This window comes from Onychostoma macrolepis, chromosome 05 (assembly GCF_012432095.1).
Source record: "Onychostoma macrolepis isolate SWU-2019 chromosome 05, ASM1243209v1, whole genome shotgun sequence".
NCBI classification, from domain to species: Eukaryota; Metazoa; Chordata; class Actinopteri; order Cypriniformes; family Cyprinidae; genus Onychostoma; species Onychostoma macrolepis.
The window spans coordinates 16082831-16100840 of NC_081159.1; the positions used below are offsets into that span (position 1 = coordinate 16082831).

The 18010-nt window shown below is 37.9% G+C and overlaps 1 protein-coding gene across 4 annotated transcripts in view; it reads right to left on the bottom strand.

Annotated features, from left to right (window-relative positions):
- Positions 1–1259: 1259 nt before the first annotated feature.
- The window catches only part of eda (ectodysplasin A), a 41876-nt gene continuing 25125 nt past the window's right edge, over positions 1260–18010 (bottom strand). Inside the window, exons 2-8 of one of the 4 annotated variants that reach the window (XM_058777069.1) lie at positions 10410–10473; positions 6526–6561; positions 6244–6429; positions 5586–5620; positions 5344–5395; positions 4439–4554; positions 1260–4290 (exon numbers count right to left, since the gene is read on the bottom strand). In XM_058777069.1, the coding sequence (XP_058633052.1) occupies positions 4030–4290; positions 4439–4554; positions 5344–5395; positions 5586–5620; positions 6244–6429; positions 6526–6561; positions 10410–10473 (750 nt within the window). In that variant the 3' untranslated portion in view covers positions 1260–4029. Of the gene's footprint in view, positions 4291–4432; positions 4564–5343; positions 5396–5585; positions 5621–6243; positions 6430–6525; positions 6562–10409; positions 10474–18010 lie in introns of all 4 variants that reach the window. The other 3 variants (XM_058777067.1, XM_058777068.1, XM_058777066.1) reach the window with 3 other exon arrangements.

The window sequence follows — 18010 nt, forward strand, 5'->3', positions numbered from 1 at the left end:
TCGTATGATCAGCCGATGCTTATTCAGTTGAGCTGAAAGTGCCTCAGCGGCGGAAGAATGCAGCCTGGCGCATGTGAATGGCGGCGTGGAGACGGTGCTAATCACTCTAGTCTGATCATCACATAGGTGTGAATATTCACAGGTTCCAGAGCGGCCATACTCGCCGAGACAATCAGAAAGAACACATCCATCACCTTTGCGAGTGGGCAGCTCCACGGAAAGGCGAGAAAAGCTGCTCTTTGATTCGACTCGTCCTTGAATACAACCCTCTGAAATGTGTCGGGACAAACCAGAATCATGAATAGACTGTTTATTGACTAGCAATGGGCCATCAGCGGCCGAAACTGCAAACTGGAATTTTAATTGATGTGCATGCGAGAGCGTGAATTAGTCGGGATTAAGATCAAACAAACCAGTTCTCCTTTCTTTTAATTGAAGCCAGAATAATACAAATGCCTCACGGCTCTGCTAATCCGATCAGCAAATCCTGCCATAATCGGAGGCCTAATCATCGGGTTTTATGAGCATTGTGTGCTGTAAATAAGCGACATCATTGCATCAATAAATAAACCAATTTATCTAAGGTTTCATCAGGTCTTAAAATAAATCATAAGTAAATTAAACGAAGCACTATTTTTCTTCACTGTAGTGAAGTTTTTGTACTTTTTAAAGAGAGACTGGAGCTGGATATGGACTCTTTCAGTTAAATTTGACCTTTAGTTGACCTGTTGAGATCCCAAAATTTCAGTAGAGTACATTTAGGCTACATAAAATGGCACAATCACACTTACAGCATAAAATTCACATTGACAAATGAGTTCTTGGACCAGAATGCAAACTTGAGAAAGCCATTAAAGAGATCAATTAAATTAGGCGTGGAACTGATCACCTTCAAAAAGTGATAAGGAGCCAACAACCATGTGGTTTGAGGAAAGTATCCCCTCCAAAATCCCATTTAAGGAGTTGTACAGAAGCCTAAAATATTTCCGACCTTTTCATTATTTATTTATTTTTTTAAATGAAATGTAATGGTATGTCCTCTACATCCTAGAGGTTAAAAAATTCAGTATGAGGCATGATAGAAGAGAGCATAGCAATAGCAAATCATATTCTTGGTTACAGGGGCTCTTCACTATGCAGTACAGTGTTCAAAAAACTGAACTTCAGCAAATCTTTTGTTTTGAGCAATAACAGAAACATGAAAGAGCTACAGATGGTGAGGTGTGAGATGCAGGATGGAGTCTCACCTAGAAACCATTGTGTATAGAGTTCACCTGTTTGAAGCAGTCAGGGGGCTTGTGAGGACGAGTCCTTTGCTTACTGTTTTGTGCTCTTTGACGTAATTGTTCTGAGATTTTAGACAAAGGTTTTGCACCAAGAGCGTATCCTGTCTTTTGCATTTGTTTGTGTACAATGTAGACAGTAAGACAGAGGAATGTGGAAACAGGTGACGAAACATTCATGTTTGTGAAAGAATGACACTGTAAGGTGTTATTGGCCGTTACGCCATCCTCCAGACCACTTAACACTGAATACACACAGGCAGAAAGGATGTTTCTGTTCTAGACAGTGTGGAACAGCAATGAGTTTGAATCAACATTCAGTCACGTGTTCACAAATACAGTCAGTTTTTAGATCTGAATAAATTAGGCCACAAACATCTCTGTATATGACTACAAGCATATACTGATGGTCATATCTGAATTCTATGACTGAATTTACAGGAATTAGAAAACAGACAAGTTTTTTTTTTTTTTACTGAACACTAGATGGCATTGCACACCAACTGGCCCAAAACTGAAGTTGTCACTGTAATTCACACTTTCTCTGGGAACATTTGAAACTGAAGCACACTTTAAAAACAGTCTTCCAAAAACAATTTAATAGGACATAAAAAAACTTTACAAAAGAGAAAAATATCTTATGTACATATATACAGTCCCTGTATAGTTTACAAATATACATTATCTTCAGTAAAACAGGACTACATACAGTATACAAACACTTACCTACAAAGACACTCGTATCTAAAACACACACGCACACACACACACACACACACACCAGAAACAAAAACTAAAACAAGCTGTCGGTCGGATGCGATGTTTGAGGGAAGAAAAAGGGGGATATAAACAACAAATCTATCAGAACACAATCACATTCAGACTCTCCTGGTTTTTTACATTTCCATGTGGAGACAGAGGGAACATGCAGAGGAAACCTGAGGGCAGATTACCAGCTCTCTTCAGAAGGTTCCAGATAATTCCCATTCTTCTTTTTATTCCAAGACCTTTGAACACACAATAAAGCAGTTTGTTCTCGCTGTGAGGATCTGATTTCTATTAACTAAACTACACTAGCATAATTCGGTTTTTCTCCACAGCCCATTCAGATCCACAATCCTGAGCTGTCACTTGGGTGCTGAAGAAATTTCAAGGGCTGATTCATGACACTGATTTTTATCAGTGTGTGTTGGAGTGAAAGACAGGCTCATATGTTTGGAATGGAATACTAGCTTATTGCTTACTTTATACTGTGTTCAGTATATACTGATTACTGCCTACTGTTTTTAAAACCGGTATATGCAACAATAGATTACGAAACGCTGCATTTCAGTAGTATTTTAGTTCAAGTTGCATGATCAATTCAGCAAGTTATCATCTTATATGTTATATGTTTTGTGTGTGTGTGTGTAAAGTTGTCTATATTAATGAGGATATCTGTGGGACTTTGCATTGTGGGATACCGTATTCAGAATATACACCACTAAACAGCATTCATTTGAAATATAAATCTTTTGAAACACTGTAAACATCTTTACTGTAACTTTTGACCAATTTAATGCGTTCTTAAACTCAAAATTATTTTAAACAATATATATATATATATATATATATATATATATATATATATATATATATATATATATAAATAAGAGTACAGCATGCATTCTATGTACTGTAGCAAAAGTAATTGAAGTACAATAGTATTCTATTCCAAACACAGCCAGACTCAGTGCTTCATTTGCTTTAGAGCAGTGGTTCTCAAACCGGTCCTGGAGTACCCCCAGCTCTGCTCATTACGTCTCCCTCATCTATCAACCCGTCAGCTCATTAGCGGAGACTGCGAGACCTGAAGTGGGTGTGTCAGATATAGGGAGACATACTCAGTGCAGTGCTGGGGGTACTTCATGGAGAGGTTTGAAAACCATTGCTATAAAGGAGCACTACTGTCCCCTACAGGAGGCACATGGTATTGTATTGCATATTCAGGATAATGTTGAAGACTAGGACACTAGAAAACCATTATGGATTATCATCACTTTCAGTGCCTGAACTACTGCAATCACTTGGTTTTTCCCACAGGTAGTTACAGATCAAGAACAAAGAACCATAAAACTGTACATTTCAGAATTGCATGACTTCATATTAAAAATGGGTATCTTGACTGCATTTGTAAAGGTTTAGTGATAACATAGATATTCTGTTTTATACATTGCCATAATCAGTGCTTAATAGAAAAGTACACAGGTTCACTATTTATGTGTTGTTGAATCTATTTAAGTGTGTGTGTTATGGATTGAGCGGGCTGCATTGCATGAATAGAGTATCTCACTCCGTTCACAGTTCCAGTCACTGAAATCACTGCAGGTGCACTTCCTCCCGGATATCACATACACGCAGCAGCTGTAAGGGCGCCGAGCTCATCCAGTCGCTAGGTGGAAGCTGCTTGAATGGCTGAAACCAGGAAGCCAGTGTTGCGTTGCTAGCGTTTGAGGAATGATGGAGGCTGTTTCAGTGCTCAGAGAGAATTGGATCTTTTTGTCAGTGTTGGTGATGCTACATAGTCACATTTGCCTGACGCTCGGCAGATATGTAGATGAGCCCGGGCGTTCATAAATGGTTGGCTCTGTGTCCTTGGGGCGGTGCTAATGAGACATACTGGCTCAGTTGAGTTCAGTGGGTGTGGTCTGTGAGCTCATCAGCGTGATGTGTGTGTCTGATCGGGTCGATCTGTACGCCGATGGGCTCAGGTGTGTCCGGCGGCCGGGGCGTCCCCTAGACGGATGCTGCCGAGGAAGGTGGTGTGGTTGCTCATGGAGATGGAGGTGTCCTCGTACACCATGCGGATGGAGATCCTCTGGCGGGCTCGCAACAAACACACCCCCGCAGTGTAACAGGTGTTGAACTTGCGCTGGCCGGTCTCGATGCTTCGCGTGCAGCGCAAGAATGGAGTCTTGTCAACCATCACCTCATAACTCGCTATGTCCGTGAAGTTCAGGTAATATACCTGATGAACACACAGACACACAAGAAAAGCAGATTGGGATAATGGTTACTGATTTCTAATCATATTTTTTTGTATTTGTATGAAATGTAGACTGTATTTGTTTGTGTATAAGCAGTAGAGTTAGTCCAGGGACTGTACTCACTTCTACCTGACTATATATAAAATATGTTCCGTCAAGTAGGACTTCCAGCTCTCCAGAGCGCGAGTGCATTTTAAACACTCTCTGGTGGATTGAGATCATTCTCCAATTTTTCAACACACCTTCTGACAAATCTCACAAACAGACACCAGTAAATACTCAATCATCTGTTATGACAGCAGCGACACATAGTTCAAACACACACACCAGGGCTCAATTATAAGGAGGTTTTTCTCCGATTTCTACTTGCCTTGTCAAAAATGTCACTGACCCTAACACCAATAAATTATACATTTATCATTTAGTTATTTAAAAATACACATTAAAATCAGTAACAGTTAGAAATATTTCTACAATTGAAAATATTTTAATTTCAAATTAAAATGTAATTTATTCCTGATGAAAAACTGCATTTTCAGCAGCCATTACTCCAGTCTTCAGTGTCACATAATCTTTCACAAATCATTCTAATACACCGATTAGATGCTTAAGAAACATTTCTTTATTATTATTATCAACACTAAAAATAGTTGTGCTGCTTAATATTTTGTATGTTTTCAGGATTATGTGATGCATAGAAATTTCAAAATAACAGCATTTATTTGAAATAAAAATATTTTGTAACCTTATAAATGTCTTTATGCTTTTGATAACTTTAATGTGTCCTTGTTAAATCAAAGTCTTAATTTCTTACTGACTCCAACAGTAGCGTATTTTTTTCCTCATGAAATGTTCATTTCTATTTATGTATTTATTTATTACAAAGAACATTTACAACAGCCAGTGGGCCATCCCTTATATTTGAGCCCTTCATACAATCTTTAACGAATGAAAGTCATTCCAATGCACAATATCAATAAGCATTATGAAGCATAGGTATAGTTGTATGTGGGAGATCATTATTTAACTCTTACCTTCTTTCACCTGGATAGTAGTTTCCTGACCTTGAAGATGCACCACAGCTGGCTACGGAAACATCATGTTTAAATTCACAAATTTAAAAGAACAACACATTTTCTATGTACTTTTGATGCAAAGACTTATTAGCATGTTTCAAATGTGTCTGATCTACACATCAAACATCCTCTTAATACTGAGAGAATATAATATGGAGTGATGAGCAGTGTGGCGGTGGAGATCAGGAGATGGTGCATACCTGTGTCTCTCTGTGTTTGCCTTTATCTGCACCACCTGTTGACACACAGGGGAAAGAAATGAGTTACTTTTGGTCTTTTATTAGTTGCTTATGATCTATTCACGTCTGCCACACATCCTTGCAGCAACAAGCCTTTCAGTTTAATCAATGAATTCCTATGGATTGCAAAAACCTGCACAACAATGAAGCAACATTTCAGTCGATTTGCAATTGTGTTGTGTTGCTCTGTTGCATTGTTCTCAATATCGCTTTGGATAAAAGCATCTGCTAAATGACTAAATGTAAATGTGAGCAGGCCCTTAACATTTATGGAAATCACATTTTTTTCTTCCCTAAGACATATTTCAGAGTGAAACAGCTTCTCCAATAAGCAAAAAAAGTAGGATGGGAGTCATGGGACCTGATTTTGTCCACAGGGAACTGATTGGATCATTGTTGTTTGCTATCGCTGTGATCTTATGTGAGTGACAGTTTGCTGAAGTGAAGAGTTTATTGTTAGAGAAGAGATGTTGTTGCAAAGGGGAAGATTTGATTCAATTTTTATTAAAGATTCTCAGGGCACATAAATTTAAAAATGGAATTGTCCATTTTGATTTCATGGTGACTTTAAACTAGCAGTTTGCTGTGACTGCGTGTAGAAGCAAGTGTCTGTATTAACCTGAAGGTCCCTGTGGTCCGGGTGGACCTTGTGGTCCAGGTGGCCCTGCTGGTCCAGGAGGTCCGGGTGGGCCAGAGGGACCCATCGCGTTACTGCCTGGAATTCCTGGGATCCCTGGTATTCCAGGTGGACCTTGTGGACCAGGTGGGCCTGGAGGTCCAGGAGCGCCAGGGGGTCCTTTCTTGCCTAAAAAAATGTAAAAAAAAAAAGAGAGAGGAATGCAGGAATCTATCCTTAAAACTGCAATTTTTTAAAACAACAGAGTGAAAATGATGAAATTACCTTTTTTCCGCTCCCCTTTCTTTTTTCCATTTGTTTCTGGAAGAGGGATAAGCAGCAGGAAAAGATAATCAGTTAGAAATGTATCATTTTACATTCACGATCACAAATGCAAAAAATGTTCTTCCTGGGCTCTCGCTTTTTTCTTCCAGAAAAGAGACTGATTTATTCAGACTGTTTATTTGTTTCAAAGTAGCTAAACTGCTAATGACACTCACATGACCACAGAAAAACAAACCCCAAATGTAATTTGAAGGACAATTGCTTCTGCTGGTGTCTACAAATAACACACACGTCTCACTGTACAATAAACTATAATACTGAAGCAACAAAAGTAGACACAAGAGTCAAACAATATCTAGTAAGAGCGTGTTTGTGTGAATGTGTAACAAATCCAGCACATCTGTACTAAACAAGTCTGACAAAATCCACTGTTTTATAGTTTAAAGTCTAGCCTAAACACACACACACACACTGACTCTCAGGAGACAGATCTGTGTTCCTAAGGCCTGAGGTCACTCTTGTGTTTGTGTTGGCTAGTATTCGGGGGTCTTTTTTCACAATAAAACTACTTCAACTCATTTGTAAATGACTGCTGCTTTCATTGTGTTGTCTGGTGGGCTTCGCACGCGATATCTCTTTTTCTCAAAACACAGAATATCAAAAGTGAAGAGAAACAACTTGCTGCCTTTAATCTTTTCCTTTAATCTTCCTTTTTTCTCATTATATGTGCAACATGCACATACATAAAATCAAGCAAGCACAACAAAAAGCAAACACGACGCATATAATAAGCATGCAAAGAACTTGACCTGCTTTCAGTACCTCCCTGCAGATGTCCCTGTCTTTTTTATAAAACAATCAGGGATGAACTTGTTTATTTCAGCGCAAACCCTGCATCTTATTCACATACCATCCGCAATTCCAGTGTGCAATTAACACAGTGATTTTACTGGCCACAGAAAGCAGATGGACAAAATGGTTAAAGAATTAATTCAGTTAAAGCATACAGTTTATTTTAAAATGGACTTTGTGTACATTTTGTAGTGATCTTTGAAGTGGAAACTATAGCCAGATTGACTTTGTGTCCCTGCTCTAATAACACAGCACTGACACAATGGCCCATAAAAAAAAAAATTGCTTTTCTCTTTGGAACTGTCAGGGGCTTCACACATCAAATGTTTAATATTTCAGTCATATTATTTTTATTACTGAAGTGTATTTAAGTTGCGGGTTTTCAAAACTAAAGATGAAAATAAACATGCAAATATGACATTTACTCTGAATTTGTTCTCAGTATGAACAAATCATCCAGCCCACTTCACAAAGCCTTGGTTTGTTTTGTAAAACCTTTATTATCTACGTAGTCTTTACTTCTACTGTTGAAAATGTTTACCAGATTGTTTTATAAACCCCTTACACATTTACTTATTTAAACAAACTTTGCAAACTGTCCCTGCAGCTTTAGCAAATCCACTCACCTGATTTACAAAAGGTTTGCTAAACATAATGAAAATATTATAGTTTTATTAATCTCAGGTTTGTGAAATTGTCAAGCCAGTGGTGCAGATTTATCACCAGAGTGAATGAACTCCCTCTGGTCATGCCGGTGAGCCTCAGAGAGCTTACATCAAGAGAAGCATCAGCAAAAGATAACATTTATATTGTTGTTAAAACTGCAGTTTAACAAATGAATGTACATGCAACTAAGATATTTTTAGAAGCGACTCAAATAACTATATAAGAAAAAGTGCTTTTAAAAGTTGAGCTATAAATAAAATACAAATATAAAATGTTTGTGTTCATGCAGATTCGTCAAAAGAGTTTTGACGGAGGGTTACTTGACATTGGGCATGTCTGTGTTTGTTTTATGGGAGAAGAAAGAAAGAGTGTTAAAAGTCTTTAATGAATGGAACAAATTAGCATCAAAGACAGACAATATTGGAACCATATTTCACACCAAACATGCAGCTGCACACACAAACACACCGAACACCAGCTGTACATTCACAAAGTTAACGTTTATGAGGCCACAAAGTTAGTGAGTTTGTGTATGTCCATGTGCAAGTGCTTTGACCCATGAATCTGAGAATTGGGAAGAAGACAGTATGACTTTTGATCACAAGAATGGATTGAAATTGCTTCCTTTTTAAACCATGATGCTCACACACAGTTTGACGCTTGCAATAATACTCACCTAACACAGTCTGATGCTTCGATTTTATACTCAAATCTAATCAGTTCAAATCTGTTGTCAACATTTCATGGAAATGTAGTTTAACAGAATTACAACTAAGCCATAAAAATCAACAACAACATGAGTTATGTCCGTGGACGCTGTTCAAAATGAGCTCACAGCGAAGAGTGAGGTCTATAGATTCAAACACACACGTTGAGCTGTATGAAATATCTTATGTCTCCATAACAGTAGGTTCGGGATTTATTAACATCCATACACTGCTGTCAAATATACAGAGATTTACAGCTCAGCATATTACAGGAATTGTTTCCATCTGCAACACACCTAAGTGTGCCACTCTACTAGTGTGTGTAAGAGAATTTAATGTACAATTTAGTGCACAAGACTCCCACACACAGACACAACAATAATCTGAGAAATACTGGGTCTCGTTCACTAATTAATAAACAATTTTACTTATGTAAATGTGCTTACATAGCTTAAAAAGACACACTTACAGCAAGGGTAAAGTTTGGTATTCTCAATACCATTTGACCACATTAATTGCCTTTTGTGTTTAAATTGATAACTTGGCAAGTCATCCATTTAAACACAGAAGGCAGTTAATGTGCATTTGACTGTTCACATGCGGTCACATTACCACAAGTTAACATAGCACAACTGTCTAGTGCTGAAATGGGACAGCTGATGACAATTTATGGGGGTAAAACTATACAAACCGCTCTCAGGTGCTGTCTGCTGGCTTCTGCACCATAATATCATTTTCTTTAGTCCTCATATTCTCGTTTGATCTCAGAAAAAGGTAGTAACAATAGTAGTAGTAGTAACAATAATAATTTACTAGTACTACTCTTACAACTAAATATTTCTTCTTCTTCTTCTTCTTATATATTCAGGCTGGCTGAAAGTTTGAATGAAGTAGAATACGACTAAAGTGGACCAAAGAAAACAATGTCTTAATATTTAAAATACAACTTTATGTCATTCTACCAATGTGCAATTGTAAAGCCTTAAGGATATCCATAATTACTGTACATCTCATTTGTTGACATCAATCCGCACTATATCATCTACCCTATATGCATTATCACAAGTAACCTTGCTTTCCCGACATCTGCTTCAGCATCGTTTGAGATGGCATGCGTGCACATTATCTGTGTTGTATCGGTATTTGTTTTGGCAAATGACACACACAGGTGCAAAAGCTGAAACAGTAGAACTCCCGATCAGAGCCAGTGACTGCACAGCCATAATCAAAGCCAAACCACCTGCCAATCAAACAGCTGCCAACTGGAGCCAATCACGGCGATGGAAAGAGGAGTAGGTAACCAAAGCTAAAGGCAACCAATGAGAAAGAGCGAGAGAGGAGTAATATCAGTTTGTTAGAAGCTACCAGAGTGGAAAAAGGAGAGGGATTTCACGTATAAACTACTGGTGCGCACAGCATAGCCCAGTAATGAGTAAGATGGAAGGAATGAACGAGGGGGAGAGAGAGTGAGAGGTAGCATGATCAAATGAAGGAAATGCATCTCGTTCTGAACTCTAAACCACATCAAAGAGAAATCGCTGGCAATCTCACAGGCTTTATACTCACGTATACACACGTACACACACACACACACACACACAGTCTTAATATAAGCTCTAAATTTCATTTATACCAACACACACAAAGGATTTTTTTTACCTGAACGTTTGGTACGATGAATGACTCTCTCCAGCCCTCTTGTGTGTTCATCCCTCCATCTGCTCTGTGAAGATGAAGGAATAAGTTTTTTTTTTTAAATACAGTGCAGAAGAATAAAATTAATTCATGGTGCTGTTTCAAAGCATTTTACATTTTAACTCCAGCTTCAGCTTGAGCCAAGATATGATCAATGAAATGAATCCACTTCTTCATAAAATAAATGTCACTATACATGCACGCACACACGTGCACACGCGCACACACACACCTCCGCTAAAAGACAGCATAATGAACATGTGTGTGTGTTAAGAAACCCTGTGGATTTACAACGGTTAGACATTCCATTGGGATGATCCAGCACACAAACACACACAAAATCACATAAACTTAATGAATTATTTAGAAAGGAAATACCTTTCTTATCATTATTTCACATATGAACAGAGTAATAGCACTGCAAGCCACACACACACACACACACACACACACACAGAGGAAGCAAAGACATTTTCATTAAATTGATGATGTTGGGAGAGAACAAACTTTCTCTTCCTTTGTTTCTTCATTCTTCCTTTATTTCCTTCTCATACTTTATTCTTTTCTTCCTATTTTTCTTAATACTTTCCCCTTCTTGCTATTTCTTTTCTCTTTGTCTTTTCATTCTTTTTTTAATTTCATTTTTTCTTTCTTTATTCATTAATTTTTTTCTTTTCATTTCTTCTTTCTATTTTTCTTCCATCCTTTCAGTTTTCTCCATTCCTTAATTTTTTCCATTTCAGGTTTCATTCCGTCTATACATTTTCCATTCTATTTTTTTCCCCGGCTTCTATTTATTTTTCTTTCTTCTCCTTTCCTTGCTTATTTATCTTTATTTCAGTTCTTCATTCTTTGTATGCGTATAAAGCACTATTGCTGTAACTGTGAGCTTTTGAGATTGCAATAAGAGGATGTTTAGGCAGATGGTGGACACACACACACACACACACACACACACACACACACACACACACATAGCTCATCATACATCTTATATTCAGGAATAACTATCAGGTCAGGATACTTCAGGACAGTTTGGAGTTCCCATGTATGTTTATACACAGTGAATGAAAAGGTTGAGAGAAGAGTAACTCTGGGTCAGTTGCAGTAGCACATATCTGTGTCTGTGTCAGTAAGACAGAGAACATGACCCTGCTGTTCTTCACAGTAGAATCACGTTACAAAACCTAGACTGCCATTGTCATCTTCATGGCTAGTCTTTTTTTTTTTCTTTTTTGATTGCAGGATTGTTGAAGGGAAAGGAGTCTGAATTCACACACACACACTTGTAGAGCAGGGTTAGCGGGGTCATGCAGCTGTGTCTGGGTAAAACTCAAGTTATTTATGTGATTAGAGAAGCCACTAAATCACAAAGTTCAGCCCCAGAGTGCACTGGGTGTCATGTGTATTCATGTATCCACGTAAAACATTAACGTTTGAGTGTGAACGCGAGTATGTGTGTGTTTTAACCGGTAAGATGACACTTTTAGATCTGTAAACACCTTGCTGTGTCACACTTTGTTTTTTAATCCACTGTGTGTTTGAAATCAGACACTAGGCCTGTCTTCCTGCCAGAGGATGTTCCAGCCTTTGGACATGATGTTCTGGCTCAGAGTCTGTATGTGTGTGAGAGAGAGAGAGCATTGAAAACATTTCTCCAAGCTTACAATGATCTTCTTATTTGCAATTATGATAAGCAACAAAAGAAAGTGAATGTGGAGGTTTAATTACATGTACTTTAGGAACCAAACGGACCCTAGAAGTTAGCCAAATCTGACAAAACCTGCCTTTGGGGACATCTGAGTCACCATCAAACGTAAAAGGGATTTATAAACAAAGCTAATAATGTTTTACAATATTAAACATGCAAAACATTTTCTTTTAGACGTATAGTTTGGGTTAGTCTGCAGTAATTATAATTAGCTTTAAATATATACAATAGAGGTCTACGGTATGTCCTCATTTAGCAAAATGTGTGTGTGAGAAACAGCTCTGTGCAGTCTAGACCTTGTAACTCGACTCTAGTGTGAGACATCTCATTTGTCTCTCTTTCACACACACTAAACAACACACACACACACACTAAACAAAACACTGTACCTTTTTTCAACTGTACACCAATCTCTTTCTTTCTTAAAGGTCATTACAAACTTTGTCTTACTGCAGTATCACGAGAGATGTTCAGTTGGATTATTTGGTCTTTTGAACTTTCTATTCATTATATAATACATGGTTTCCACAAAAATATTAAGTATTTTCATCATTGATAAGAAATGTTTCTTGAGCATCAAATCAGTGTATTAGAATTATTTTTCTGAAGGATCACGTGACACTCAAGACTGGAGTAATGATGCTGAAAAGCTTCAGCTTTGTCATCACTGAAATCAGTTACACTTACATTACTGTTACTTTTTACAGCACGGTTTATTGCATGTCTGTCAAAAATATTAAAAAACCTTAAACTTTTGAACAATATTGTACCAAATGCCTGTATAAGATCACACTGTAAAAGTGTTACCAAAACACACTAGAGGACACAAGTTATAGTGAAAGAGGGAGAGAGAATTGTCTTTCTTTAGACCACCCACAATCTGATTGGTCAAATGCTCCATCAAGCTAAAATTGCTTCCCTCAAACGTGTGTCCGCATGTGTGTACATTTCTTCATGCTTGTAAAACAAGATTGTGAACAGATAAACGCTGCTGCATGATGAATACGTGCGTGTGATTAGTTTGTCAGTTGTCACCGAGGACAGATACACTCACACCCTCATACATACACGTGTGTAGACTCACACATACACATGTGTTGCTCTGAAACAATATTTATAGTAAGGGTACGCGCTGTATGAGGCCTAATTTATTTCTGTTTGAATTGTATGACATTGCGTGTTGAAGAAGTTGTGTATGTGTGTGGTCTGAGCTAACAGTAGCATCTATTCCACTCATACGTATTTTGACATTCTCCATTCTTTCCGCTGACAGCCGGAGAAAAACGACCTTTTTAATCAGACTGACCACACACACATAATCGCAACACAAACACAGCACAACACAAGAAAGCGTGTGTGTTTCACATTAATACACTACACTTCATTTACATTATTCTTGTTTTCTGAAACATTAGGGGCAATTCTTTTTCGAAACTTTCCCTCTCCGCAAACGGATTTAACCTGTTGTTGACCTGTTCTGAAGAAAAAAACATCTCTCATTAAAAAACTTCTCACAATGTAATGTGTTTTTTATTGTGTATTTTGTGTCTGGGTCCAAAGTTAGACCCTTCTTCTAGTTAGACCTGTTGGTCACTTTTTATTGTGGGCTATTAACTAGGTCTGAAATGCATTACGTTTACTACCACCACTAGCACTCAAATGATTAATTAGATTCTGATTAACAAACTCTCAATTTGATTTCAATTCATTTAGGCGTATTTTGGTTATAGTGTCCATTTTGCTTACACATGAAATAAATCCTCTCTCATCTAATGCTGTAAATTATACAGGGATCCTTCTAATTTGGTAAAAATATTTGTATTATCATTTATTTAACATATATTAGATCAGCACAATCCAAAACTGCTCTGTAGTTATCAACTGATGCAACTTTAAATTGCAAATAATTTCTTGTGCAAAACTATAACTGTTATTATATGTGTAAAATTATGAACATTTATGAATTCAATTATGAATCATGAACACCTCAGTCATACACCCCCCATGAAAGAGTATGAAGTTGATCTTGTTTTTAATGATCGTGAAGCAAATTACACTTTAATATATGTATTTGATTCACTAAAAACTAACTTTTTACTAAGTCTACTAGTTGGAGAGCTTTTACCTTATGTAAATATCTCATTATGTGTGGTGCAGGATCAGCAGTCTTTCCGTTTCTGGCAAATGCAGCACTGCACTGAGATAATACGGGTGAAAAATGAAAACGTACATATCTCTATTGCCAGATTCAAGCATTGCCATAAACAGAGTAAAAAATACCAGTCAAGTCTGAATCACATAGTTTCTGTCAGGCTTTGGGCTTCATTTCAGGGTGGTTTGCAAGAATTTTGGCTTGTACTGTGTGTGAACAAATTTTGTGAAAGAAAATAACTTTCTTCACTTTATATGCAAATAGCAAAATATATCTGGCTATTACACATTATTACATAAAAAATATGTGTGGTTCACTGATGTGCATTTGAGTTTAGAAAATTACTCTCACTGCAACCAAACAAACTGAACTCTGATGTCAAATCGACTCAAATCATGCGCACACACACGATACATTATGAAAGCGCTCAATTATTGTGTTTTTAGCAGTACATTTGTTTTTTTGCAAATCATGTCAATTATCACTTCAGGGATGAAACCCTCAAAGATCAAATGGTCAACCACCACAAGATACCAGATGTACAACAAACGACTTTAAAATATTTCAATAAACCATCCACATATTGTTGATTGTCCTTTAACATAAATTAAACACTGATGGGTAAAGATCTGCTGACAGAATGGCGTGATAAATCCTGAACGTTCTAGAAGAAGAAGGGAAATAATGTCAGGATGGATTAAAATGTTAGATAGTTTGACATTATGACCCACTCACAGAGCAAGACAACACTCGCTTTGAGCAGATGTTCTCATTGTTGAGAATGACCGCAGTCCTCCAGGACCAATGAAGCTCACTTGCTCATACAATCTCCTACTGAGAGATACAATCCTCTAGAGACACACACACAAGCGTGTGTAAGAAATGTGTATGAAAGTGTGATGCTGAATCGGAATGTAATTGAAAAACATTGCATATGAAGACGTTTCGTTGACTTGGGCAGAAGAGACATGTGCCTACACCCTAAAAAATGCTGGGGTCAAATACAACCCAGCGCTGGGTAAAATATGGATGAACCCAGCGACTGCCCAGAAGGTTGGGTTAAACATTTAAAGGGGTCCAATTATGCTTTTTCATTTTTTAAATTTTAGTCAGTGTGTATGTTTGGCCATAAAAAGATCTACGAAGTTACAAATCTCAAAGTCAACTCCAAAGGGAGATAATTAGTTTTTAAAGGGGTGGTTTACTGGTTTTTTTTCTAGGCTTGATTGTGTTTATGGGGTGCAGTCTAACATGTGTTCATGCTTCATTTTTTTAAAAATGATTTTTCATATAATTTACCTTTATTCCAGACCACTCTGTCCCTTCTCTGACAAACGCCTCGATTACTTCCTGTTTTTATGAAGCCCCTCCCTCAGAACTACGTGATGGGCTCTGATTGGTTAGCTGGCTCAGTGTGTTGTGATTCACTAAACCGCCGAGCGTGCGTCTAAACGTCCCGCCCCTCAGCTCAGCGGCATGTGCTCCGGTTGTATTGTAAATAATGATTTATAACAATATAGAAACGTCTATATTGCTTATCATTTTGAGCCCGATTGAGACGCAGAGGATATTAGTGAAGAGGATCGCGCAGAACCTGTGCAAGCACGGCTCTTAATGGTATGTTTGTTTGTTTGTTGTCTCATACCTTTAGATACGCTGTTATTATGTTACTGCTTATGTTAGCTTTTAATATACGGTTTTATTCTGATTAAAGTTTTAATACAGTACGGCAACCGCACAGGCGTCCATGTATAACGCTTCTCAATGCTATGTGAAAATGTATAATTGGAACAGTTTGTTGGAGCTGATCTGGTGATCTGAATGAGAGAGAGAGAGAGAGATGCAGAGCAGGGGGACGCGAGGAACAGTATTAAGAAGTATCAAGAACTACAATGAATGGCTCGTTTGGACTACAAAGTTGTTTTCCTGTATTTGTGATATCACAAATTTGTCCATTAGAATATCATTAAAATAAACCTCGCCTATGGAAATTCGAATGGTTGGCGTGTGGGGAGAACGCTTGGTTGAGCACTGCACGTTTCAAAATCGAAACCTGGTGCGGGTGTTTTTATATCACTGTATTTCTGAAGAAACCCAACCGTTTTCAGAAAATTTTGGATGTAATTTTCATTTCATATCAATAAGCCCTTTCACACATACAGACTTAACCGGAAAATTACCGGTAAATTGCCGTAAAGAGATCATGTGTGAACAGGACCTTTTCAAAAATACCGGTAAATTCGTTCCGGCAATTTACCGGTATGAGAAGTTGTAACATTACCAGTAAATTGCCGGAATTCTGCTGTGTGTGAACGCAAAAGGAAAATTACCGGTATGAGCACGTACGAGTTCAGAACGCGGTGACATAAGACGTCTACTCCGGGCCAATCCAGACCCGTTGAAATTCAAATTTCAACAGCTCTGGGCCAATCATAACATTCTGATGCAGATGACGCATTTACTCCGTGTTGTGTTTGAAGTCGTGCGATGTCTCTGGGCCAAAAGAAGCAGCATGAACGTGAACATTTGGCACAAAAATTAAAACATCAACAAAAACACTGATCGCGTTTACCCCTCCATGTTTACAAACACAACACTGTGAGGCGCAGCCGTTTAGAGGTCATTTCCGCTTTATGATGTCACAGAATTTACTGGTAATTTAAAACGTTTAAACGATGTGTGAATGGTGCTTTACTGGAAAAAAGACGGAATGCTGTTGCCTGTGTGAACAGCGCAGTTTTGAATTTACCGGTAAAGTCGTTCTGGTAATTGTACGCAATTTACTGGTATTATTATGTGAAAGGGGCTATTGTCTGATAAAGCAGTGTTTGTGAGCGGAGCTCTGTTTTGTGTACAGCGTTACCGGGGAAACCTCGCTCTCTCCCGCTCCAACAGTGGCTCCCTCTGGCAGATAATTAATTTGCATATATATGCCGCCACAAATAGTGTAACTCTGTGGGACTATGGTATAAATAAGTTCAACTGTATAACAGTTTCATTGCAATTCATGTTATAATGTTAGAATTAACAATAAACATAATATATTACCGTTGCACTTATCTGTACATAGTAAATGCAGTTATTTTTAAGCTGTTGTTGACATCCTATCTAAAAAGTGATTTAGCCACAAAAAAACCCCCAACAACAATAAGGTTACCACTTTAATATGTCTTGCGATCCTCTTGTTCAATATTCTATGGGTCTTAATTGATATGGCAATATTGACGAACTTGCTGCTTTGGCAAGGGGGCGGGGCAGTACTGAAACACCATCTAAGCTGTTCACCAATCACACCGCACTGCGACAGCTAACCAATCACAACACATTTCGTTTTTCGGAAGGCGGGCCTTCATCAAACCCGGAACTAATCGAGCCGTTTGTGCCTGGGTGGGGAGAGAAGTATTGTAATAATGTAAATTATGTGAAAAATAATGCGATTTTCAAACCACCAAGCATGAGAGAATGTTCTAGTACACCCCCAAAACAAAATCAAGACTTTGTAAAAGAGCATAATTGGACCCCTTAACCCAACTGTTGGTTGAAAACAACCCAGCATGTGTTCTGTCCAATATTTACCCAGAACTGGGTTGTATTTAACCCAGCATTTTAGAGTGTAGAATCAAGTGGAGAATCTGACAGACTGTAGCGGTAGGTTAGTGGTTAAGGATCTGGGCCTCTAGCTGAAAGATTGTAAGATGTATT